The sequence below is a fragment of the Astatotilapia calliptera genome, chromosome 16 (genome assembly GCF_964374335.1).
Source record: "Astatotilapia calliptera chromosome 16, fAstCal68.1, whole genome shotgun sequence".
Taxonomy (NCBI): Eukaryota; Metazoa; Chordata; class Actinopteri; order Cichliformes; family Cichlidae; genus Astatotilapia; species Astatotilapia calliptera.
This window is the reverse complement of record NC_137437.1, coordinates 36673452-36699220: the sequence shown is the minus strand read 5'-3', so window position 1 is coordinate 36699220 and position 25769 is coordinate 36673452. Positions and strand designations below refer to the sequence as shown.

Here is a 25769-nt window from a genome sequence, read left to right as displayed (position 1 = left end):
GACATCACACCCAACAATGACACAGCAACAACACTTAGAAACATTTCCCACTCGGTCGGTTTGAGTTTGTTGTTGACCAGTCTGACAAATCATAAAGTGTAAACTTCGTTTGACACACAGCATTAAATACAACGGGACAGACGCCATAAAATATACCGTCACAGTTGATTTAACGGGACATCGTCCCTGAAATCGGGTGTAGCAAATATATATCTATAGATATTTTTTTCTTTACAGTTTATAACGCCGTCTCTTCACGAGATCTCATTAGACCGGCGGTCATGAATGCAGCACCGCGGGAAGTCGGTGATAGGAAATCACGTGATGTTGTTGAAGCACGGACGCTTACCTGACAGGCTCCCAGTAGTTTTGAGAAGTCATGTGATATAGTTTGTGGTTATTTTCCTTAGATTTGAGGTTTACATTTAGTTTTAAATATCCGTGTACGCGCTTCACGAGCAGGTCATCTTATAACCACAGCAACAAACCACGGTGGAATAAAATAACGATTTTATTTCTTATTTTCAAACCCTTAAGATTATGAAAACCAAAAATGCAGTGAAACCTTTTAACACAAAGAAGTTTAGTAAGTTCTCATTTTATTTATTTGATTGAAAGTGCATATCTTGTAGCCATGTTGTGTACATCAATCCTTGTTCTTGCTTCACTAAAAAACAAAAGGCTGATATATACCTGTGACTTTTCTCTAAATGAACCGTAACTCCAGAGGTCACATAAAAACCACACAAATAACATCAGCAGTCAAATGTGATTGAAAGGTTTGGAGGTTTGTCTCAAAATAAGCCTTTAAACTGATTTTGTACCCTCTGGAAGTTGTGCTAACCCCCATCTTTGCCCTTACAAAGTTCCCATTTACATTCTAATGTAGGAATAAACTGCCTTCATGTTACAACTCTGCTGCAACAAACCACTGCAGACCTTTGCTTAGTCCGATTACATTATTAAATGTCAACAGTCATACTGCTGAAGTAATCTGGAAATCCACTAGCATTATGATTTGGCTAGCAACAATATTAGCATGGGGTAGAGTGGCTGTAGCTCAGGTGTTAGAGCAGTTCATCTGCTAACTGGAAGGTTGGTAGTTTGATCCCAAAATTGTGAGGTACGTAAGTCAAAATTTCAATTTACTAAATCAAAATTTTGAGTTAAGTCAAATTTTTAAACCCACGACACCAATGTAAGGTAGCATGGAAAAATCATTAAGGACTCATTTTTTTAAATATTAAAAAATAAAATGTAATAATTATCACATTATTCTTTTTCTGCTAATTTCTGTTCACGTATCTTCTGTTCCAGCCATGGATGTTTATATGAAACATTGCTCAATGTATGAACAAGTGAGTCAAAGGCTCTTCTGCAGACAGTTTTTTCTACACCTGAGACTCTATTATATCAGAGGGAGGGTATACCCTTATATGGTCATCTCAGAAGCTCCAGCCAGCTTCTGTTTACAAGAGGCAGCCAATCAGAAAGCAACAGTTTTAAAGTCACTGCAGCAAAAACAGTTTGTCTGAGACAGAGGAGACCCAGCGTGAGATGACCCATACTTAATTATGAAGTACAGAGAATGGAAACCAGGAGAAAAGCAAACATTAAAATCTATATTTAATGAAGAACATTAGAAAGAGAAATGTCACAGTTTCCTTTGATTTTCTTAAAATGCTTATGTTAATTTTCAAACAACATTAAAAAGTGTCTGGACCCCATTTGGCAGCATCAGTTTTACGTTCACAGTCAAACAAGTCAAAAAGTCGGACACAGAAAATCCGGCTGGTTCATTTGCAGATCTTCTGACCTGCAGCACCAAATAATAAGCTGGTCTACAAACACGAGGAGACCCTGCGAGTCATCGACGCTCAGAGCAGCACACATCAGTATCATCTGTTTCTCAAATAGGGCGAGAACTCCTCCTCTTCCTCTTCAGTTAGCGTGTCCGTGCTGTTGCCTTCACATCTGCTCGCAGTGCGGTCTGTGTGTGTCGGGAATACTTGAGGTGTCAGGTGATCTGATTCAGTTTGTGAGTCTGTGGCAGGTAAACCCTCCAGGCTGGACTCTTTCAAAAAGCCTGTGACGTCCTCCTCATCTCCATCGCGTGCAGCCATTGAGGCGAGGGTGACTGAGAACAGGTTGACATTGCCGGAGATGTCCCGCACCTCCTTGTCCTCTTTGGACTTCGTCACCTCCTCGTCCTGACTTTGTCCCCAGACTCCACTTCGACTCCTGTCTTTCACCAAACAGAGCTGCGCTCCCTCCACCTCCGTCTCCACCTGGCCTTCGTCAGACTCTGCAGGCAGCGCCGTTACTTTCACCTTAGCAAATAACCTTGAGCTTCCAGCGTCCAGTGCTGCCGTTGGCTCGCTGTTCGTTGACATGTTGCCAGACAGCTCCTCACAGCAGCAGCTCTCCCCTGAGGAGAGATCCACTGCTCTGTTCACATAGTTGCCATCATCGTCGTCCTCTGAGACATCGTCAATGTTGGCAGAAGGTGATGTTGTGTGATTGTTATGCTCCCCGGTCTCCGAGGTAACTGAGATGGGATCTGGGACGGTGGGCTGCGGGGCCAGGACGTAGCCTTTGGTTAGAGCCGTCTACAAAGAGAAGAGAAAGAAGCTCTGAGAAGGAGGAACAGAGGCAAACTCTGCTGAAGATGTCTATCATCGAGTCACAGCTGTGTCTAAGTATGCAGGACAAACACATCAGCCAAAGCTGTTTTCTGGGGACAGTCACTGTGATCTGTTAGCTGTTTGACAACTACTCTTTCAAGGATCTAGAGATGGTCTAGAGATGCTTTTTGAGTAAAGGTTTAACTACAGCCAGCTTGAAGGCCTGTGGTACACAGCTGATTATTAGAGATAGGTTGATCATATTTAAGACTGAAGCAAGATATACACAGAGCAGCAGGGCAAAACAGAAGTTGTTTTCAGCTCAGCTGACTCATTTGCTTAACCTTTGAAGGACTTTGGTCCTTCTGTGGAAATGCAAATCACAATATGCTGGAGGAGCTTTACGACTGTGGAGCTTCAAAGCGTTTGAACTTTGTCCTCTGAGAGACGCTCATGGATGAAATGAAGGCGATGTTCAACTTCACAGCAGAAATAAACACATCATTATAAAATCTCTCAAACCACAGGTGTTAGAGTGCACATGAAACTGGATTTCTTACAATTAGAGCTCTGGGCACAGTTTCCTTCAGTTTACAAATGACTCCCGTGTAGAAGAGGAGGAGCAGGCAGCTCGTGACGATGAAGATGGCAACCATCGGGACGCCGATGACCAAACCTAAAGTGAGGCCTGCAGACACACAGACACACATTATTCCATGCAGACGACCGTCTGAACCAGCCGAAGTACAGCGGAGGGGTGTGGTTTGTGGCTGTGCTGTGGGAGGGATGGGTGGAGCAGGTGGCTGGGGGAGGAGTCCCACTGGCGAGAGGGGCAGCCCTGGCATGTGTTAGTAATTACTCCCTCTGCATATTTACACAGATAAGGAGGCAGATGAATTGTGGCAGCTCATTATGCTCTGATTCAGCAACAACGCCCGCCTTACCGGCTGCACATCAGCTCACCTCTCTGCTGGTCCACCGCCGTGGTGAAGGTGCACTTCCAGGCAGACGGCTCATGGTTGTTTAGTTCTCTGGTGTTGAGCTTCACCTCTATGCAGTACTCCGCCCCTTTCTTTAAGTTTTCAAGGGTAAAACTTTTATTTTCTGTTTCCAGCGTCTGCAAGTCAAAGAAGGAGGAAACGTGTCATTAAAATCACATCTGGGATTTGTCCACGACCCACTGGTGTGATCCTCAGCATCGTTTTCTCCTCTGACCTCTACGCGGCCATGAAGACACCTTTGGAGGCCTGACCAGGTGTGCAACACCTGCTCTGACAGGTGACTCTCAAAGTCAAAGTCTCCTCATGTCAATCAACCCGACACCTGCTTTTAGGCAGAAGCCTGCTGTGATTGGCTGCATTTCCATTTTTATATCGTATATGTACTGTATGCGTTTTACAGCCGCGCCTGGACACCAGTCAGCGACCGCTGGCTCAGGGACAGGATGGCGAGAGGTTGCTGACCGGCCTGTAGGCCCATGTGACTGAAGCCTCAAACAGGTTTAAAGGAACTCTAGAATGAAGACTTTCACCAGCTGAGGTCTAAATCTATCCTATCGGGCAGTGGCTGAAGCAAAAACTCGGGTGTGGGAGGAGTTCGGAGAGGCCATGGAAAAAGCCTTTCGGACTGCCTCGAAGACATTCTGGCAAACCGTCAGGTATCAGGCGTCTCTACCTGCACTGTGTATAGTGCTGGCGGAGCGCTGCTGACGTCGACTGAGAAAATTGTCAGGCGGTGGAAGGAATACTTCGAAGACCTCCTTAATCCCACTGACACGTCTTCCAAGGAGGAAGCAGAGTCTGGGGATGAGGGGAATGACCCGCCAATTTCCGGAGGCGAGGTCACTGAGGCAGTTAAACAACTCCTTGGTGGCAGAGCCCCTGGTGTTGAGGATCAGCACCTCCAAATCTGAGGCCATGGTTCTCAGCCGGAAAAGGGTGGAGTGCCCACTCTGGGTCGGGGATGAGTTCCTGCCCCAAGTGGAGGAGTTCAAGTATCTCGGGGTCTTGTTCGCAAGTGATGGGAGAAGGGAGCCGGAGATCGACAGACGGCGGCTGCAGTGATGCGGACGCTGCACCGGTCCGTCGTGGTGAAGAGGGAGCTGAGTGTAAAAGCGAAGCTCTCAATTTACCGGTCGATCTACGTCCCTACCCTCACCTATGGCCACGAGCTGTGGGTAGTGACCGAAAGAACGAGATCGCGGATACAAGCGGCAGAAATGAGCTTCCTCCGAAGGGTGGCTGGCCTCTCCCTTAGAGATAGGGTGAGAAGTTCGGCCATCTGGGAGGAGCTCAGAGTAGAGCCGCTGCTGCTCCACATCGAAAGGAGCCAGTTGAGGTGGTTCGGGCATCTGACAAGGATGCCTCCTGGGCGCCTGCCGGGGTTGGTGTTCTGGGCATGTCCTACCAGGAGGAGGCCCCGGGGCAGACCCAGGACACGCTGGAGAGATTATATCTCTCGGCTGGCCTGGGAACGCCTTGGTGTTCCCCCGGATAAGCTGGAGGAGGTGGCTGGGGAGAGGGAGGTCTGGGCTTCTCTGCTTAGGCTGCTGCCCCCGCGACCCGGCCCCAGATAAAGCGGATGAAGATGGATGGATGGATGGAGGTCTAAATCTGCACGTTGATGTTGAGATGAAATGGATGTCTTACCCCAATTTCTCCATCGGTTCCGATCCGAAATGAGACTCTGAAACTGGCTCCGTAATATTGCTGGATACTGGGAAAGTTTGGCAGGTCATCGGGCCAAGGCAGTGAAATGTTGATCTGGATGTAGTTTTCATATCCGACCAGTGAGACCTCTGGAGGACCTAATTTAGCTTGTAAACAGAAGAAAACACGCGGTCACCTTTTGGTAAAGATTCAACCAGTCCAGAGATTTTAGTTCAATCAAAGCCTGATCTGGATTATGGGACACACTTAAATCCAAATGCACCAGTGTGACACCCAGAAGACGCTCATGCTGACGTACTTTCTTTGTAAGGGACAAACACAATTATTTTGGACCTCGGAGACCAGGTTTGGTTGAAGAACGATTTGACGTGCAGGTAATACTGGGACTCCCACTCTGGTAGCATCAGTGGCATCGATGTTCCAGATGTTAGGTTGCATTGGGGCTGCGTTGGTATGTTGCATTGCTGTTCCCACTCATTCCATTCCTCACTGAACAACGACAAACAGAACATTTTAGATCAGAAGGACAAAAACAGTAAAAGAAACATTTGCTTTGTGTTACGACTGTTTGCTCAAACAGCGACGATGAGCTGTTCATGTCTCGAATCCAGCTGGTCCTAGATTCAAACGAAAGCTGATTTCTGATTGGACGTTTACTGTCAGGTTACCATTCATGAATAAGAGAGGAGTTTAGATGTTAATTAAAAAGCTCAGAAGTCTGCTGCTTTGCTCAGACGCAGCTTTTCAAACCTAAGCCGTGCTGTCGAGGCTGTGACCTTTAACCTGCTGAGGCCTGTAGACGTGTTTCCAGATAAAAGATGATGCATTCAGGGTGCTTAAGACGGGAATATGACACAACGCCAATATTTCAGAGCTAAAACAGGACAAGTGAACGCACCACGTATCACAGGTTTTATCCCCTCTGACAGCTCGTTCAGATCCTGATGGAAACCCATCTGAGGCCTGAAGCTGGCTCACCTGAGGCCAGCACACCGGCTCTGAAGACTCAGTGAAACCTGAAAATCATTTCTAAGACATGCAGGAAGGCAGCCGGATGCTGCTGCGTTTTAGCTGTAAGACAACTAGGGCTGCCACAAACGATTATTTTGATAGTCGACTAGTCACCGATTATTTTTGCGATTAGTCGACTAATCAGATCATCATCCATTGGAGTAAAACGAACAGCTTATTGCACCAGCAGCATCTGCTCTTATATAACGATCATTAGCTTACAGCTTTAAGTGTTTAAGGTCTGTGCTAACTAAAAATAAAGACAAGATGATAGTTTATTAAATTTAATGACATTTGCAGATTGTTTCGGTAAAGTTTAATAAACTCCTTGCTATCTAAAATATAACAGGACACCGGAGTAAATTCTCCAGCATCTCACACTTCTGATAATCAGCTGTCTGCTTGACGTTTATTCAGCTGTGTAAAAACTATAACTTTAATCTCAGCCAAACCGATTTACTCAGGAACAAATAAAAGACCAAAAAACGGCAGCTGGCATCCTTGTACATGCAGTGCTGCCATCTTCTGTTTCAGTCCGTTATTACACTCTTAAATCCTGCTATTATTCCTGCGTCTGTTGGGATCTTACAAAGCTTCAAACGCCGCGTCGACAATTTTGATAGTCGACGTAATTGTGACTAGTCGACTAATCGTGGCAGCCCTAAAGACAATAAAGACTCGTTGGACCCACAGGCTGTGGTTTGGTGACGAGGACGCTGTATGAGGAAGAACACAGTTTCTGAACTAGCTGAAAAACACGAAGCCACGAGCAGTTTCAGTGTATTCATGTTAAACCTTGCAAACGTAAAGCGAACCCTCACGATGAGTGCTGAAACTGAAACGGCGTCAGAGCCATCCCAGCTGCTCGCTGTGAACAAACCGCCCAGGAGAGAGAAAGCACCCCGCCCAGGCAGATATTCCACCAAAGAAGAAGAAGGAGCCAGTGAAGCTGACTGAAAACGTGAGCAGATTAAAGGTCGCGGTTCACCAGCAGGAGATCATCACCACAGCAACGCGGCCCAAACAATCAAAGTCAAACAGTGTAGAAAAACGTGAAAAATGATGGAAATGCAACAGATTTGGTGATCGGTACAAATGTTAGAAGATTCATTCAAATATGAAGGACGTGTACAAACGTGGGGCAGTCTCCATGGTTACATATCAGCTGATGGTTTCCTACAAACATGTTCACAGAGATATCAGCTGTGAGAACTCCCACTGTCAGTGTGTGAGTCGTCCCTGCACACACACTAATATCTGTTATTGATAATATTAGAATATTAAAGGCGAGCTCTGTGTCGGACACGTCGCCCCTCGGAGTACTCAGTACCCTTAAAGTAGCTCTCAGGGCAAAGAGGTTGGTGACCCTGGTCTGAAGAGGTCCCCACAAACCTCAGCCCGCCGCTCTGCTTTCACTTCCTGTTTCATCTCCACGCACTCCAAAATAACCACGATCTGTGTGCTAGAACATCTTTGTGTGTGTGCGCGTAAATGGAAAACAGCTGTAAGCTGTGTTCAAGCTCTCGAGCCTGTGTGCGTCTGTTATCAGGGGTTTCCTCCATGCCTGAGAGGAGCGCTCCCTGAAGCCTGGACCAGCTGATCTCTGTGCAGCAGTTGCTCAGAGACGGCGGCTCATCGTCCCACAGAGCACGCCGTGCACGCCATCACAGGCAGCAGGGAGGGCTGCTTCATGTTTACCACACATCATAAACCTGCATGGAGGTCACGCCCCCACTCACACACCTGATCCTCCATCATCTCACGATCACAGCACACTTTGTCTTTTTATTTACGCGTACGAACGAGCTGCTTATGTTTCCCATGTCACGACGAGTTTGGCTCGAATGTTTCTGATGTCGTCACACGTGGACACGACACCGGGTCTAAAGACCAGAACGTCTGTCTCCATGAAATCTGTTCTTCTGGATAAACTGCAAAGATGAAGCTGTTTCCTCTGATTTTATAAAATATGAACAAAAAAACTTGTAACTAACTTTGTATAGCTGCATAATTACAATATAATTAAAAAGGAAATTATTCTGTTGTTTCATTTCTTTCTTTGATCTGAAGAAAAGTGCAGACAAACTTGTGTGAGTTACAAAATAAAACAGGAAATCTATTTTTGAATCGTTCTTTTGGTAAAAAAGAAGAAGCAACAGTGGAATTTCCCAGCAGGCTACGGGGGGACTTTTACCCTCCTTTAGAAAAAATATCGTGTTCTGAACTTCGACAGGAAGCATCTGACAAAAACACGCAGCTGATGCAACACTTTTATTTACAGGTGTTTAATCCTGTCCTTTATCTCAGGTGTGTGTGTGTGTGTGTGTGTGTGTGTGTGTGTGTGTGTGTGTGTGTTAATAAAAGCCTGGAGTCACAGCTGAGCTTGAACTTGATCCTTCAAGCGTCTGAACTTTGCGTTTCTACATCACCCACAGAGCTCAGAGGTTTTTTGGGGTTTGATGTGAGCACCATCGTCTTCATGTTACCAGGCTGAGAGTGACAGGACGTGAGGACAGACGGCGGACAAATTACCTCACAAAGACCCCGTACTCTGTCCCAGGTGGCGTGTTGTCGCCGGGCTTCCACCGAAGGACGTGGCGGAAGTTCAGAGAGTCGACAGAAAGGTTAACAGGTGCGGGAGGCGGATGAGCGAGCTCTGCGAGAGGAAGAAAAGAGAAAATATGTGAGGCAATCTGCTGAGTCACGAGGATCCAAAGTATACCTGTTGTAAAGGCTCACCTTTTAGCACATTCACTTCACCAGATGCACCTTGTTTCTTTTCCTCACCTTTGATTGGGTGTGGTGCTTGGCCTTAATTGCACTCACCTGTCACTCGGCATATAAGGACTGCACTCACCTACCCCTCACTCTTTCTTCACTCCCACATGGGGCAGCAGCTGAGAGAGAGCAGTCCATGTGTGTCTTTCTTTCCTTTACCCGTTATACAATAAAACGACAAAACCTATAAATGATTGATGACTGCTTATTCTCACTCTAATCGGATGAGCCCATGATTACTTAAACCCTGAACCTTCCTTCCTCCAAAACAATACCTGACAGGTATCAGCCTGTGTGTGGGTGGGGCAGGACGGTATTTGAACTAGGGCCGCCACAAACGATTGTTTTGATAGTCAACTAGTCACCGATTATTTTTGCGATTAGTCGACTAATCAGATCATCATCCATTGGACGTAAAACGTACAGCTTATTGCACCAGCAGCATCTGCTCTTATATAACTATCATTAGCTTACAGCTTTAAGTGTTTGAGGTCTGTGCTAACTAAAAATAAAGACAAGATGATAGTTTGTTAAACTTTAATGAAATCTGCAGATTGTTTCGGTGAAGTTTAATAAACTCCTTATTTATTATCCCATTGAGATTAAAAACCTCTTTTTCAAGGGAGACCTGGCCAAGATAGGCAGCAGCAGATGTCTCACAGTTACAGAAATTACTCAAACACAGGCAGCAACAACACACATGCAACAATAAGTGAAAGAATACAAATAAAATAAAAAATAAAATTCAATAAAATTCAAATAAAAAAGTCAGTTAAAATGACAATCAATCTAATTGAAACAGTTACATGTTATGGACTTGGCCTCAAGGATTCGTAGTTTATAACAGGACACCGGAGTAAATTCTCGAGCATCTCACACTTCTGATAATCAGCTGTCTGCTTGACGTTTATTCAGCTGTGTAAAAACTTTAATCTCAGCCAAACCGATTTACTCAGGAACAAAAAAAATACCAAAAAAAGCCAAACAACATTTTTAAGTTATCTAAGTGACTCATATATCATGTTTAACCTGAGTAGCGAAAGACGGCGGTGGGTTTGAAAACGATTTGCCGGGAGTCCGGTGTTCTCACGGCGCTAGTTAGCCTAGCCCCCGGCTAACTATCGAGCTAGTGGGTAACAGACGTCTCCGAAAACGTCGGAGCGCTTTTGAAAATATGCGGTGTCCTGATAAACTAAGCCGATATTTGAGGTTTACACAGCTACATTCTCGCCTGAAAATATGTTAAACGTTTATTTTGTGACCCAGAAAGAATAATAAGAGTAATATTAAAACTAACTAGCTGCCGCCATTGTTGGAAACTGAGCTGGGCTGCGCTATGAATTCTGGGACACAGCTGCTTCTTCTTTTTCGGGGTTTAACGGCAGCTGGCATCCTTGTACATGCTGTGCTGCCATCTTCTGTTTCAGTCCGTTATTACACTCTTAAATCCTGCTACTTATTCCTGCGTCTTTTGTGATCTTACAAAGCTTCAAACGACGCGTCGACTATTAAATCAGTCGTCGACGATTTTGATAGTCGACGTAATCGTGACTAGTCGACTAATCGTGGCAGCCCTAATTTGAACACCTGACTGCTTTTACATGACTCACCTGAGTGCAGCAGCAAGCTGAGGCAGAGCAGCAGAGGCAGACAGGCCATCGTCACAGGTGGGCAGGATTCATCGTCACGTCTGCAAACGCGCTGAGAGCCAGGAAGCACCACGCGGTCCAGCTGCAGCGAAACATCATCTACATTTACATCTCATCGACGAGACGATTGTAATGTTTCGGATTGTTTCAGTTCGAGAAAAGATTTTCAGTCAATTAAACATAAACTCAGTTAGTTGCCCAACTGCAGCCGCTTCATCCTGAAGACAGAAAACCCCCACCATCAGACAGCGGTGACAAAAACCCCTTTTCACAGGAAGAGAGCAGGGAAACAGGATGAAACACTAAAAAGACAACATTTAGTGACGCACTGCAAACGGCGAGAGAGGGGAGAGGACGCTCAGAGAGAGACAGACTCTCAGACTTGTGGGCAACATCGTCAACATGTTGCATCAAGCATGAATGATGACATCACAGCAAGTCTGGCACCTTCTCTCCTCTTCCTCCTCTTCCTCCTCTGCCGCTGAGCCCAGCCCTGCTGCCTCAGCACTCTCACATCCTCCCACGTGCATCACTTCTACCACATTATTAGAAACCAGAGTTAAAGCTTGAAGGTGAACTTTTTACTCAGTGTTCACGAGACGGCAGCTGCAGAAAAAACTGACGTTCTTTTACAAAAACAGGAGCCGTGCAGACTGACTGGAAACACGCTCAGGACCCCGAGTCTGGTCCAGAGGCTGGGAGCCTCAGCACCGCTGTGAAAGTCTCCCAGTTCCTGTTTTCAGTGAAAACATCACGATGAGGACGGTTCATGAGCGTGAAACACCAGGACATCAAAGGTTTACTGTATGGTGTTTGAAAAACCACACGTGAAAAACACACAACACAGTCAACAACAATAACAGTGACAATAGCGATAAACCATCACTTCTGGTGCCCGGTGGGCCGCTGGTGATTTTTTGTTTTTATGGGCCGATGGATTTTATTATTATTTTTTTTTAGGAAGGGTATAAAAGGTATGAAAGGTGTTGGATTGGCCAATTGGTCATGATCGACTCTGGGCTGGACCAATTACAGCCGAGGAGGCCGGATGCACCCTCCCCCTTGTTTAGCAATCACGTGATTTTCGCGCATTGCATGCTGGGAACTCGTGGCAAAACAATCCAAGTACCGCATCAAATGCAAGCATTTGCAGCACCGCAAAACGTTCATTCTCCGGTTCCAATGCCTTCTTGTTTTTTCTTTGACGCACAAAAAAAGGAATGTACAAAACAAAAGGAGAACAATGCCGGTCCGTACAAAGACAGACTCGACGAAAAGACAAAGAAAAGATACAAGAAAAAAATCAAAGGAGTGAAAGGGTCAGACCCTTACGAGCACACAGAGGGACAAAAGACGTCAGCGTGCTGCCCAACTTTCACCACGCTCAGATTTATAATCATACGGTTCTTGGAGTGAGTGCATACACTCATCAAGTTTAGTAACTTCAGGTCACTGCAACAAGCCCAGGTACAGTTTACCGACGGATGGGTGCAGGACCTTGAAATGCACCGTGTAGAACGAAAGACCATCGTACGTATCATAAGTTTACCAGTCTCACAAATCGTCGTCATAAATACACATTCCTTAACCGTTTATTAATAGGACCTTTGAGCTCAACGGTAATTAATTAGTAGTGGAAATAATTTCTGGTTCATCACAGAAATGTAGCAGTGACAATAATATTGTATGCTGTAATCGTACTGGGCAATTAGTGATACAAAAAACCTGTTTTATCCTGTGAATAAAAGTACATGTTTTTGTCAGTGTACCATAATAACAGAAGCGAAACGCAATATTGTGTCAGGACAATTCACTATTTATGCACAATAAACACAATAAACAAAGGAGCATAGCGCCACAATTTCTGTTCAGCGCCAGACTTGCTTGTAACCTATATCACCAATTATGTTATGAAAATGACGTATTAACTACTACAAAACTCTGACCTTTGTGGGAATGCTTGGAGCAGACTAACCTGTGAGCTGGAGGGTTCTGAGACGTTATATTTGGTATATCCAGACCATCCGTCGGCTCTTACTTCGGAAACATGGCTTAAAAATTTTCTCTTCAACGACTTAATCCGATAAAAAAAACGATCTCTTTACCCGTCGGCTTTCCGTGGCTGTCATGCGACCGGCTATTGCAGTTAATAATACAACAGCTTCTTGCCATTTTTTGTGTTTCTTTTTATCCTGTGTGACTGAGTTCAATTGAAAGCCTGCGTGCGCTAGTACCTCTTGCCACAAGTTCCCAGAATCCTTTGCGGTTTTACCCCTGAGTGACGTCACATTTTCAATCTTTATCCTGGGCCCTGTTTCAGGAAGCCGGTTTAGAAAACTCAGAGTGAAAAACGATACGCATGGTTGAGTAACCCCGAACTGTCCAACTCGGAATATTCGGTTTCAGAAAGGCTGATAACAATTAGTTCAGTCAACGCGGAGTTGCTTTAACCCCAAGTTAAGCGCGCGGACGAGGATACATAAAGCCCTGATAAGCGGAGCACAGATTAAGCGAGTCACCATGGAGACGGAGGGAAAGAAGGCGCGGTCAATGTATTTCACAGCGCTTGAGGCCGAAATTCTGATGGCAGCATATGCCGATAACATGCAAATTTTGAGGAAAAAAGTAACACAGCCTCAGCTGCAAAAGACAGGGAGCATGCATGGCAAAACATAGCCGACAGAGTCAATGCGTGAGTGTTAATATAAACATTGATCTAGGGATTTCCACCCATTTAACACGTTATTTTATCATATGTTATTTTATTTTATATGTTATACATTTTATTTTGTGATGTGATGTGAGCGCAGGTGCAACCCAACAGGCCCCAAACGTTCCTGGCAGCAAGTAAAAATGAAATATAAAAATATAGTCCAAACAGGTAAGGTGTAATTGTATTATGAGCCATAGTGCTTGGTCTGTTTGTCCCATGTAAATCAATTGCAGTTAGAGGCTACATTAATTTCCTTTCTGTAAGCACTTATTGAAATTATCTGAGCACATTACAAGTACATATTTGCTTACTCTGTATGCTCAAATGTGACCCGTTATAGCCAACAGAAAAAAAGCGGAGGCCTGAAAAACAGGTGGAGGTCCTCCACCACCACCACTCACAGAGGCTGAGCAGTTGGCCCTCAGCCAAAACAGTGGGCGCCCTGTGGCCGAAGGCATCTCTGCGGGGACATCCTCTGAGTCAATAACCCCGCAAGACACAAGTGCCTACATAGGGGGTGAATTCAAAATAATACATGATGTGCATACATCCTTTCTTCACAGTCACCTTTGCAGTGCGACACATTCATTTGATAAACTCTTTACCATAATGAATTATTTTGTAGTGAAGTTATTTTCCTACTGATTTTGCCTTGCCTCAGTCTTGGTTGTCTTTGAGAGCATAATGACAATGAAGTGTAAGGTGATTGGTATGTTTGTTAATTGCCATTTGGTCCCTTGTAAGTTATAAGTGACCTGTATAAACCTCATATTCTATCAGTTGATGGTGGTGGTGTACTGCATCTGGTGCAGCCTCCTGTTGAGCCAGACCAACATGCAGTTGTGAGTAATACTCCACAGATTATATGAGTTTACAGTAGAACAGCAATGTTGTTTATTTCTTTACTACAGGAAAATAATGAAGAAACATTGACAGCTGTTACAGAGGAGGAAGCAACAGAGACACTTTATGAGGTTTACATCTTTTAATACTTTGTGTACAGGAAACACAGGTGACCAATAAAGCCAGTTGAACAAAAAATCTGTTTATTCTTCTTTCAACATGTTGAGGTGATGGGTCAAAAGAAATGATTGTGACATATGGTGTCTCTGACTGCGCTTCCATCTTGTATGTCCGTGGGAGGGTCAGGATGTTCATGGTTTGGATCACTGCTGATGTTTGGTTCAGAAGGACAGTGTTCTCCTCTAATTGTGGCAATGTTGTGAAGAATCACACATGCCACAATAATGTCACATGCCCTTTCTGGGGTGACCCTGAGTCTTTGCAGGCACTGGAACCGGGCCTTAAGCATTCCGATAGTCATTTCAATTCTGGCTCTTGTCCTGCAATGAGCCAGATTATATCGCTGCTGTGGGCCCGGTTCAGGGTCAGGGTAAGGGGTAAGCAAATAGGGTAAACATGGATACCCCCTATCACCAAGCAAGTAGCCAGTGAACTCTCCTAAGACAGAAGGATACACTTCAGTTCAAATGTCCCTGTAGCAATTGGTCTTTATATATTTTACAGTATTCTCAACTCACCATGTCCAAATTTTGTGCTCAGTGTACATTCACGGAATATTTGTGAGTCATGGACAGAGCCTGGCCACTTGGCTTCCACATTTGTGATAATGTTGGCAGCATCATATATGATCTTCACAGTGCAGAGAACACAAATTAGCATCCATTACTATAATGAAATAATTTGTTAGTTTGAAATGCTACAGGGAACTATGTACCTGTACATTAATGCTGTGGAAAGACTTCCTGTTCACATAGTCTCCTTCATTTACTGAAGGAGCAATAATTGGAATGTGAGTACCATCTGTACAGCCAATCACGCCTGGGAACCATGAAAATAAATGTAAAATTTAAGTAGTAGTTCAAGTATCACCACATCATAAATTAAGTTTCGTTCATCCTGATACCTGCAATTTTGTGGCATCCCTCTTTGATAAATCTTGTGGGTCTATGACCGGGGAACACCACAGACGAGTACAGGAGACGTTTCAGTGCAACTGTGACATTCCTGACTGCCCGACAGACGGTAGCCTTGGAAACGTGCTCAGCGTAACCAATATTATACAGAAAGCTGCCGTTTGCAAAAAACCGAAGTGCAATACAAATAATATGTAATGAACTGAGAGCATGTCCGCGATGTGTCACATGCGTAATATATGGCCTGAGGATGTTATCCAAATAAATTATAGATTGTGCTGAGAAACGGTGACGTTCGCACAGAAAATCATCAGGAAATGATAAAATGTCCAAACGCGCTCTAATCACTCTCTCCCGGCGGAGAGCTCTGCAGAGAATTTGGGCTTCAACATCTACTGGCTCTTCAAGGAAGTGGCACGCCATGTCCGACACTTCCTACAGTCAGGTTTCCGACAAAGGGGCGGAGACAGTCAGGGTTAGTTGTAGTAAACCTGCTAGGGGGCAGGTTAGCTTCACGGAGTGTGTCGTCATAGTGACTCACTCAGGCTTCAGCTGAACTCGCTTTGTGAAACCGAAAACCCAGAGTTTTCGTTAACTCAGGGTATACTTACTCAGATTTTGCTCTAAACCGGCTTCCTGAAACAGGGCCCTGGTGGGCCGGTCTCTAGTCAAAATGCCCGGGCCGATTTTTTTGTCCCAGTCCAGCCTTGCTGGTGATCCTTGTCAGGGTCACAGGGGGCTGGAGCCTCCCAGTTACCCTGCACGCTGGACTGGTCGCCAGTCTGAGACAGACCAGACTGGACACAGACACGGGGAGAACACGCAAAGTCCACGCAGAAAGACCCGACAACAGCGCTAATCACTGCGCCACCGTGCTGCTAAACAACAACAATAATAATAATAACTGGACAGTCTCGTGCACTTAAGTCAATTCAATTTTATTTATATAGCGCCAAATCACAACAAAAGTCGCCTCAAGGCGCTGTTGTTGTGATTTGGCGCATTACAGTAGTTTTAGTCAGCGTGGTGTTTGTCAGAGTGACAGATCGTGATATAATAATCTGAGCCCACGGTGAAACCTGTCCACTCTCCCACGTTTAAAACAATAAAAGGCAAAACCAGATTAGTTTAATGAGCGCTTTGTTCAGAGGAACACAACACACAGTCTCAGTGACCACGGACACCCTGATTGACTTTCTGATCAGTCACTTATCCCTATTATCATTGTTATCATGATGATCATTGTTATTGTTATCACTTCACGCGGCTGGTCGGTGTCCGCTCCACAGTCTGGCCCCTGCTCGCGTGTACTAGTCGGTAGTTAAACACCATAAACCGGCCCCGGAGTGCCCGCCGGTCACTGCTCCCTGCGGAACCGACACAGCCACACACAGACAGCGGTGTCGTGGACATGCTCGGCCGGCCTCGGTGGCCCTCTGCCCGGTCACTCACCTCCTGTCTGCCCGGAGCGGAGCTTCCACAGCCTCGGAGAAAGACGAGCAGCTCCCAGAAACTCTCCTTACACTGTGACGCAGACGGGCTCCTCTCAGCTCTCCACATCAAACCTACCACCGCTTCCTGCCACGCCCTTCAAAGTAAAAGCCTCCCGCACCAACACAGTTCTACACTGGTCTCCGTGGACTTTTTTTCCTTAAGCTGGATCTAGTTTTCTGTATCTTAATAATATGTTATTAAATTATTGTAATGTGATCGGGATGAACTGTGGACCTCTCACAGTAGGAACTGAGTGGTTAACATCACGCGTGGGCGTGTCAGAGTGCCAGGGTAGAATTTTTCCCTTGCGTCGGGAGCGCGCACTGATGAGTGTTTGTGGGTTACAGGAGAAAATGATGCATTAAAAGTTCTCACGCGGCGCATCATTTCCACACCGTGGCTCATATTTATTTGTATCCTGTAACTTTACTGTTTAAAGAGCCAACGCCGCTAATATTTCAGCAGTAATACGTCTTTATAAGAAGTGTTTGTGAACTAAATCTAAAAACGACAGATAGTGTTCATCCGTGATTCGGACAGCCCTGTGCGCGCTCCCGACGCAGGGGAAACAAATCGTCTGGGGATACCAACCCTGGCACCACACCGGCGATCCAGCTGGATGGAAAGGCTGTTATGTTCGGGGGTGAGGAGGGGAGGATGGGTGCCGTGTTTAGGTAGGGACTCCAGACCCCGCCGGATCAGCTGCTGTCTCTGGGATCCCGTCGCGCATGCATATAGTTTAATAGTTTAATAGTTTAATTATTTATATAGCACATTTAATTACAACAGGAGCGTTTACCAAAGTGCTGTACAAGAATACAACATACATAATAAAACAACTTAGAGTATTAAAAGCAAACACCAAATATGAATTAACAAACAACTCTCATGCTGTATTAAAAGCCAGTAAATAAAAATGTGTTTTAAGATAAGATTTAAAAAGATTGACAGTATGAGCCTGTCTGATGTGTAGGGGTAAATTACTCCACAGCTTAGGCGCTACGACTGCAAATGCTCGATCACCTCCATGAACCAGCCTCGACCTTGGTACAGCTAAAAGCAAAAGATCACTTGATCTAAGAGCTCTAAGGGGGGTATAAGTCTGCAAGAGGTCAGACAAATACCCGGGAGCCTGTCCATTCAGGGCTTTGTAACAACAATAAAATTTTAAAATTAATTCTGAAGCGGACAGGGAGCCAATGAAGGGAGGCAAGTACCGGGGAAATGTGTTCACATCTTTTAGTACGTGTCAGAAGACGAGCTGCAGCATTCTGGACCAACTGCAGCCTTGAACAAGCATCCTATAAAGGATGCTTGTTCAGGGGAAAGGTTGGGGGTGTGTGGGGGGTCTATAAGTTCGGTATTTTAATGTCGGGGAAGCTGGGAGGAGGTGGCTGGGAGGTGTAGTCGCAGTTGGGGTTGTCAGTGTGCAGTGTCGTTAATTTGCAGTGGGTGGATCCTGTGCTGTGGTTTATACTGGCGTGGACAGATGCGGCCTCGCTCGGGTAAAAAAAAAATCGTAGATCTTTTACTGAAGTTCACGAACTTTTCCGGTAAAACAGAAGATTCCGTAGAATTTCTCTACTATTTACGGACATTCCTTCAACTCTAAAACGGAAAATTCCGTTTCTTCACAATAAAATTTGTATGAATAGAAAAACTGAAAGTCGTGTTTATCATTTACAGACACTGGTTTTCACTGTAACTCATTAAATTAATTTCTTTATATCTTTACACTTCGATACAGTTACAACCTTTTACACCATCTGCTCAAAAATTCGTAAATTAAAACTTCATGAACAAAATAACTGACAGACATCAAAATGTGAAGATTTGTATTTCCCTTGAAGTCACTTTGTCCTCATGTAAACGCGTTCATGCACATTCACGTGTTTTCTTCCTACAGGACACCTGACCAACAAACATGTAATAGTATTTGTACAGTAACAGTATCCAGAGTACTTTAGGTTCGAATCACTGCTGCGGTTGTTTGGCTCAGCCAAACACGCGTGGTTCACATCCATGTGTGTCCACTCATGAGAAGGACACACATGTAGTCCTGCATTCACTTCATCAATGAATCCGAGTGAACGTTTGTCCTGCATTAACTCTGTGGGGTCTTCACCTTACAGTAACACGTGTGTTTGTTCACTGATGCTATATGAATAAAAGGGAACTACAGGTGTTCCTGAAACGTGTCTTTGTTAGAACAGGACGGATGGATGAGCACAGCCCTCTCAGCGCAGGGCTGACACCACTTTGCCCCTTATAAGAAATACAACACAAATTTATTAGGACAGGTTACTAAACCAGGCTTACAGGTAAAAGGACATTTACTGAGCGGATCGTGTCAGCTGTTGCTTCCTTTCACCCGCTGTGTGAAAACAAAGCCCTGGGCTCCCTCTGCTGGTTCGTTAGTTGAGGACAGGCAGCAGAAAGCGCAGGAGGACCCAGTGCTCTTACGTTGAAGTTCTTCCGCTTCCTGTCTCGCTGCTATTGCGCTTCCCAAACGTCACTCGGTGGTTTCCAGGCTGTTGTTCGGGGGGCCGCCGCTGGAGGGCGCTGTGGGAGTTTATTAGTTAGGAGTTTTTTTAAACGCTTTTATTTCTGTGAACTCTGAAAAGCTGCAGAGCTGTGAGGAAATGTCTCAGCGACTCGCTTTAATAAAGTTTTTAGCAGAGGTGTGGACTCGAGTCACATGACTTGGAATCGAGTCAGACTTGAGTCATTAATTTTATGACTTTAGACTTGACTTGGACTTTTACACCAATGACCTGGGACTTGAATCGGACTTGAACCGGTTTACTTGAAAAGACTTGATATTTCACCCCAAATATAAAATTTAACATGCATATTATATAGAAAGTGTGCACCATTAATTCAATTCATTGATTCATTTATTCAAACCACACTCCGTATGTATGTGTGCGTGAGCTGTAGCACAGCCGATCAAATTAACCAGATTTAAAAAAAAATTAAAAAAAAAAACCGCTCAAAAATGCTGCAAGGAGTTATTTTTTTCAGGTACATAAACTATGAAGTAGTCAACAAAAAACTGAAATGCAATATGCAAAACATGCAAGAAGAGAATCACAGACAGAGATGGAACAACTTCCAACTTTCTCCGACAGTTGAAGTTGCATAAAGAACGTAGGTGGTGCTTCTCTCTTGCTACGATGAGATCATGACTTCATCTAACAAGCAAATCTTGTCCAGGCTACGTTGGTGATACAGTTTTTTTAATGTGTATGATACTTTTGTCATGCGATTTTAAAGCCGGTCCTACAAGCGTATCCAAGAATAACATGCATCTTATCTCAGAACTGTCGGTGAAAATTATTCTTGGAGCTAGGTTTAATTGAGCTGCATTTTAAAGAGGTGCAATTTCACAATTTGTGTATATTTTCTAAGTTCACTATTTTGTCATGTGTTGAGAAAAACACATTTTAAAATTACATGGTCTAATATTTACATTTAGCATAACTGCAACATGCTTTTTTCATTATTTTGTTTTTAAAGACTCGAAAGGACTTGAAATTCAAAGTTTCAGACTTGTGACTTTACTCGGACTTTTACACCAGTGACTTGAGACTCGACTCTGACTTGCCTGACATTACTTGAGACTTGACTTGAGACTTGCAAAACAATGACTTGGTCCCACCTCTGGTATTTAGAATCAAAGCCTGTTGGTCTGACTGTGACTGTTGTTTATTACTGTTGGTGTGAAGTGCAGGCATGAAGCTGTAACAAAGTCAACATCACAACACGTTTTCAAACTTTATTGTCAGACTACACAAAGCTTCCACATGATGACGTGTTTATGACATTCACTCCAAATTATATACAAATCAAAGGTGCCGAGCCGTTTCCAAATACACAACCTGCTCCTTAAACACAAGTCATCACGAAGCCTGCAACAAGCGTGCAAATCATCCGAAAGCAAAACACGTTCCCTGATGCAGAGTTAAGGTGCTGGAACAGAGACCAGGAGAGGAAACGGAGACAGGACGAGGGAGTGACGTCAAACCCAAAAACCCCGCTGAGCTCATTTTCACCCATTTTGTGGTGGAAAGTTCCAGACTCTTTGACTTTCAGTGCCAGTCCTCTGTGAACTGCCTGAAAACCATTATGGAGGTGTGTTACAGCCCAGTTTAGCAGATGGGAAGAGCTGTGGAAAAATCCCAGTGTGTCAGAGCGCTGCACGCTGGAAATGTGAGCTGCTCTGTTTGCGTTTGCCACAGCAGATGGCGTTCACAGACAGACTTCTGCCTGTTGCATAACTACAAGTGTTTGTGCTCAGGAAGAGCAGGAGGAGCCTGACAGTCACCGAGGAGGGCAAACTCACCCAGCGGTTCTCCTTGTTCCTGACTGGGTAAACTTGAAAACACAGACTGTATATAAAGATGGACAGCATGGCAATCGCCCTCTGGTGGCAGGTTGGGGCAAAAGTTATAAACCCCGCCCCCTCCAAATCAAAGTGATCTTAAACATTTTCTTCTCATGAGCAGTGCTTCTTAAATTTAGGTTTTCACCACTAACCAGGTGACGTCAGCTGTTGGACAGGCCTAGAGACCGGACAGGTCGGCCCGGAAAAACAAGGATTCACCAGCTGGATGGAGAAGCACTAAACCTCCCTGTGACCGCTTCCAGCAACCAGGTGGAGAATTCACATTTTTCCTTAACAATCGGAGGTTTCCGTGCAGTCGCTGACTGTCTGATAAATGCTAAGTGTAAATGATGTAAGCATGAAAATCAAGTGCAGAGACCCTCTGATGAAGTCAGACACTCACAGGCTGAGCATCTTTCATGTTACATGGAGAAAAATCAAGCGGACCGTGTGTCACTGCTGCTGGGTTTGTTTGCTGATGGGGCGTGCAGCCCTGACCCCTCCCTGACTTCACACCACATGATCTATAATTATGTCATAAAAGCTGCTCATATGAGACCAGATCCCAAAGCCTGCAAGACTCTGGGTGCTTATCAGAGTCTGCTGTCAGGACGGCTAACCACGAGTCATTGGTCACTGCTGAGGCATTTAACTAACCAATAGGCGGAGAGGTCATGAATAATGTGCGCTTACATCAAGCCTGAACGTCAGTGTTTATCTGCACGTTCGTTTTTCTGGAAAAGGATTAGCGGTTTAAATGTCTACACTTTCAACTGAAGTTCCACGTACAACCACTAGAGGGCTGCAAACAGCCAGAAAATAAAGAAGAACGTTTGTTTTGGTCATTTAGGGGGTGCTTCAAACAGCAACAGCCCATCAAAGGTTTATATGGACTGTTACAGTATAAGAAATGATAAATGTATCTTTATAGCTTATGGTTTAACTCAGGAGCAGCTTTCAGTTCTGCCTTTGACCACCAGAGTGTGAGGAACTACCAGGACATTAGCAAACATGCACTGATTTGCCTGACATCCTCTGTCGTGTGGCTGCAGCACAGCGACACCTGCAGAGCCAAAACTGAACTGTTTCAGAACAGAGAAACTCCAGGAAACTGAACCCTCTGTTCACATCAAATGTTTGTGCATGAGATCAAACCCAGTTTAAGAAAAAGGGCTAATCCCTCCACCCGGCCTTGATTAAGTCGAACGTGCTAGCTTGGACTCTGGCCATGTGTGTGCACTTTGTAGCTGTCCTGCTGTGAATGAGAATTAGAACCTGGAAGCGAATCAAAGCATTTCTGACGCACATCATTTTGGACTCTAAGGTTGGTGTTTGTAAAAGTGAGCCGTGCTCTGTGCACGTTTTAAAAGTTTCTGTTTGCGGGAACATTTCCTCACACAGAGGCGCTGAGCAGCGTGCAAAGTCCCGCCGTGTAATTAAGCATAGAGGCCAGCGTGTGCTGGGCGTGGACCTGAACTCTGACTCTCTGCTCTGAATCCTCACTGCATGGGTTTAACACACACACACACGCGCGCACATGTTACAGGCCCCACTATGATGGGCGCGTAGCCAGATTACGATCCTGTAAAACAGGAGAGAAAGTGAACACAGGAGACACGCTGCCGTTCGCCTGGTCAGTCTTGCCAGAATGGAAAACTTACGGCAGCTATGCACCCAACTCAGTTCCCAAAGCACGCTGCTGCCCCCTACTGTCCAAAGTGTTATACACTCTCCTGGCAACAGGGAACTTACATGACATTGTGGATTTAAATTACACCAATAAACCAGCAAAATAAAACGTGCATAATAATCTCCATATATCACAACACTTAACTCACAATTGTGACCACATTTCTGTGTGGATCACATGCTCCCAAACAAAAAAAGATGGCTCCAGACATTTCAAGAAAAATACACAGAAAGTTCACACTTCTTAACACTTTAACTCGCTCACCTAGAAACAGTTCTTGATCTTCGTATTTCAGAGCGAAGGTATTTTGTCAGTGTGTGTATCAATATGGGTTTGTGTATGGCACGACCGTGCAGGGGAATGGTTGGTATCAGAATCAGAAAGGGTTTTATTGCCAAATGTTGAGCAGGTTTACAACATTAGGAAATTGCTGCGGTGCTTCAGTGCAAACATACTGTCATAAATTGCGCTTAAATAGACATGAAAAAATAAAAGTAAGATGGGATGTAGTGTGTATGGGATGTAGTGTGGCACAGCGAGGGGTGGAATTCCCCAGACTGGCAGGGCCTGTACTGTACAAAGTCCAGCGGGGTTAAGTGACCCGTGTGCTCGGTAAGATGGCTGGCCCAGGGACTCGTATGTGAGAACCCGAGGGGGTTTCCTGCCCCTGGCGGATCTCCTCACTGTGGCTTCCTGAGAAGTCAGCGGTCGAGCCTCATCACCCTCAGCCATTGTCTCTGGACACTCCTCCGCATCAAGGTGTTCTGGATCAGCAACAGAGCAGTCTGCAGTTTGGTTTTCACCTTGTTCTTGTTCAACTTCTCTTTCAGGAGAAGTGCCTCTGGGTTGCTCTGCCATATCACCTCCTGACTGTGGCATGTATATTTGTTTTCCAGGGACATTCTGGGCTCCTTCAATATTTCTCTGGGACTGACGCATTGGTCTCAGATTCTTTGTTTGGCGTTGAGCCTGTGGTGATACTCTGAGCCAGTACTGCACTCTGGGTGCTTCACTGTCTGAGTTTTCCGAGTTGCTGCTTTCGGGCGTCTCCATCCCGTCATGTCCCACAGCAGGGTCACTCCTTTTCCTTCGAGCCCCTCTGGATGGCAATGGCCCCCTCTGCAGGTCAGGTAAGTCCACAGGTAGATTATTTACCAGGTGTAGAAGGTTTCTGTGAAGTATGCGGGTTTTAGCACCACCTGCCTCAGAGCATACTTTGTAAATGGGACTGTCACCCACTTGTTCCTTGACGACATACACAGTTTGCTCCCAGTAGGGTCTCAATTTTCCAGGTCCTCCCTTCTCACTCATATTACGGACTAGGACCCTGTCACCAGACTGGAGAGTGACTGTGTTCTGTATGTGACGATCATAATACTTCTTACCCCTTGCACTGGAGTACTGGCTGTTCTCAGCTGCAATACGGTAAGCCTCCTTCATCCGTGACGCCCACTTTTTGGCATAACTCTGAGGTGTTTCAGATTGATCTCTGGTTAACAGGCCAAAAATTTGGTCTACTGGGAGGTGGGGGTGCCGACCAAACATGAGGTAGTGGGGTGAAAAGCCTGTGGCCTCATGCCTGGTACAGTTGTAGGCATACACTATCTGGGGTAGGTGCTCCTTCCAGTTGCTCTTCGCCCTCTCCTCCAGCGTCCTTAGCATTTGGAGCAACGTCCTGTTAAATCGCTCGGCTGGGTTGCCCTGTGGATGATATGGTGTCGTCCTCGAGTGAGCAACCCCAGCCAGGTGTCGTAGGGCCATGAACAGGTCATTTTCAAATTCTCTGCCCTGGTCATGGTGTAGCCGCCTTGGAAATCCAAACCTGGGGATGAAGTCATTGAATATCTTCTCCGCCGCCGTCCTTCCCGACTTGTTTTTCATGGGGTAGGCCTGAGCAAACCTGGTGAAGTGGTCGATGACTACTAAGATGTACTCGTAGCCCCCCCTACTGGCTTCCAGGTGCATATGGTCCACAGACACCAGTTCAAGCGGCGCAGAAGTGGAGATTGATCCCATCGGGGCTCTGATCTGTTTGACCGGCTTCTTTTGCTTAATGCAGGGGCATTTCCATAGTGCTTCACAGTCAATAAAAACATGAGACAATTAAAACAAACAATAAAAGAGGACAACAAACAATAGGTAACAACGCAACAAGCTAAAACAGCCAACTAGACAGAATCAAAAGCCAAAGTAAAAAAATAAGTTTTAAGACATAATTTAAAAGACTGGATAGACTCAGCAGTGCGAATATGAACGGGGAGGTTATTCCAGAGTCTGGGTGCCACGGATGCAAAGGCCCGGTCGCCTCTCGACTTCATTCGAGTCCTAGGTTGTGCTAGGAGCCTATGGTTGGACGATCTAAGTGCTCTGTTGGGATTGTATGAATGGAGTAAATCAGAAATATAACTGGGCGCTAAATTATTCAAAATATTAAAAGTGAACAAAAGAATTTTAAAATCTATACGATATTTAACAGGGAGCCAATGTAATTTGGCTAAAATTGGAGTTATGTGTTCATGAATTCTCGTACCTGTTAAAAGACGCGCAGCTGCATTTTGAATTAACTGGAGCCGGCAAAGAGAGGAGTGTTGGAGGCCCGAGTAGAGGGAGTTACAGTAGTCCAATCTGGATGTAATAAATGCGTGGATAAGCTTTTCAAGGTCCTTTAAAGGAAGGAAAGGCTTTGCTTTGGAAATCTGACGCAACTGGTAAAAGCTGTTTTTTACCACAGTGGACACCTGTTTCTCGAGTTTAAAAGAGCCCTCCAGGAACACTCCGAGGTTTCTTACAGTGGACGAAAGATGGCTAGCGAGAGGG

General features: G+C 45.1%; 1 protein-coding gene and 1 long non-coding RNA gene across 5 annotated transcripts; one reads left to right on the top strand and one right to left on the bottom strand.

The window, feature by feature from the left end:
• Positions 1 to 221: 221 nt before the first annotated feature.
• Positions 222 to 9273, top strand: LOC145421032 (uncharacterized). Its single transcript, XR_013902298.1, has 2 exons — positions 222 to 586; positions 8740 to 9273. It is a non-coding gene; the product is annotated as an uncharacterized LOC145421032 (long non-coding RNA).
• On the bottom strand, positions 1609 to 25060 carry LOC113008068 (uncharacterized). 4 transcript variants are annotated; one of them, XM_080290753.1, is made up of 10 exons: positions 16834 to 16943; positions 15183 to 15286; positions 14986 to 15097; positions 10693 to 10813; positions 8837 to 8960; positions 5592 to 5782; positions 5273 to 5439; positions 3588 to 3741; positions 3185 to 3312; positions 1609 to 2609 (listed from the first exon to the last, which is right to left on the bottom strand). In XM_080290753.1, the coding sequence occupies exons 3-10, from the start codon at positions 14986 to 14988 to the stop codon at positions 1899 to 1901; spliced, it is 1599 nt and encodes a 532-aa protein (XP_080146879.1). In that variant the 5' UTR covers positions 14989 to 15097; positions 15183 to 15286; positions 16834 to 16943; the 3' UTR covers positions 1609 to 1898. The 4 variants fall into 4 exon arrangements, 3 of the variants coding, with proteins under 3 accessions (XP_080146879.1, XP_080146880.1, XP_026001002.2); XM_080290754.1 differs by lacking the exon at positions 15183 to 15286 and having other exon boundaries at positions 16834 to 16902; XM_026145217.2 differs by lacking the exons at positions 14986 to 15097; positions 15183 to 15286 and having other exon boundaries at positions 16834 to 16993.
• Between the last annotated feature and the right edge of the window lie 709 nt (positions 25061 to 25769).

Coding starts and splice junctions, on each gene's coding strand:
- LOC113008068 (XM_026145217.2), bottom strand. CDS start 16,941: ATGTGGAGAGCTGAGAGGAGCCCGTCTGCGTCACAGTGTAAGGAGAGT. Junction 10,814..16,833: donor CCGCTCCGGGCAGACAGGAG/GTGAGTGACCGG, acceptor GTTTCGCTGCAG/CTGGACCGCGTGGTGCTTCC. Junction 8,961..10,692: donor CAGCTTGCTGCTGCACTCAG/GTGAGTCATGTA, acceptor TTCCTCTCGCAG/AGCTCGCTCATCCGCCTCCC.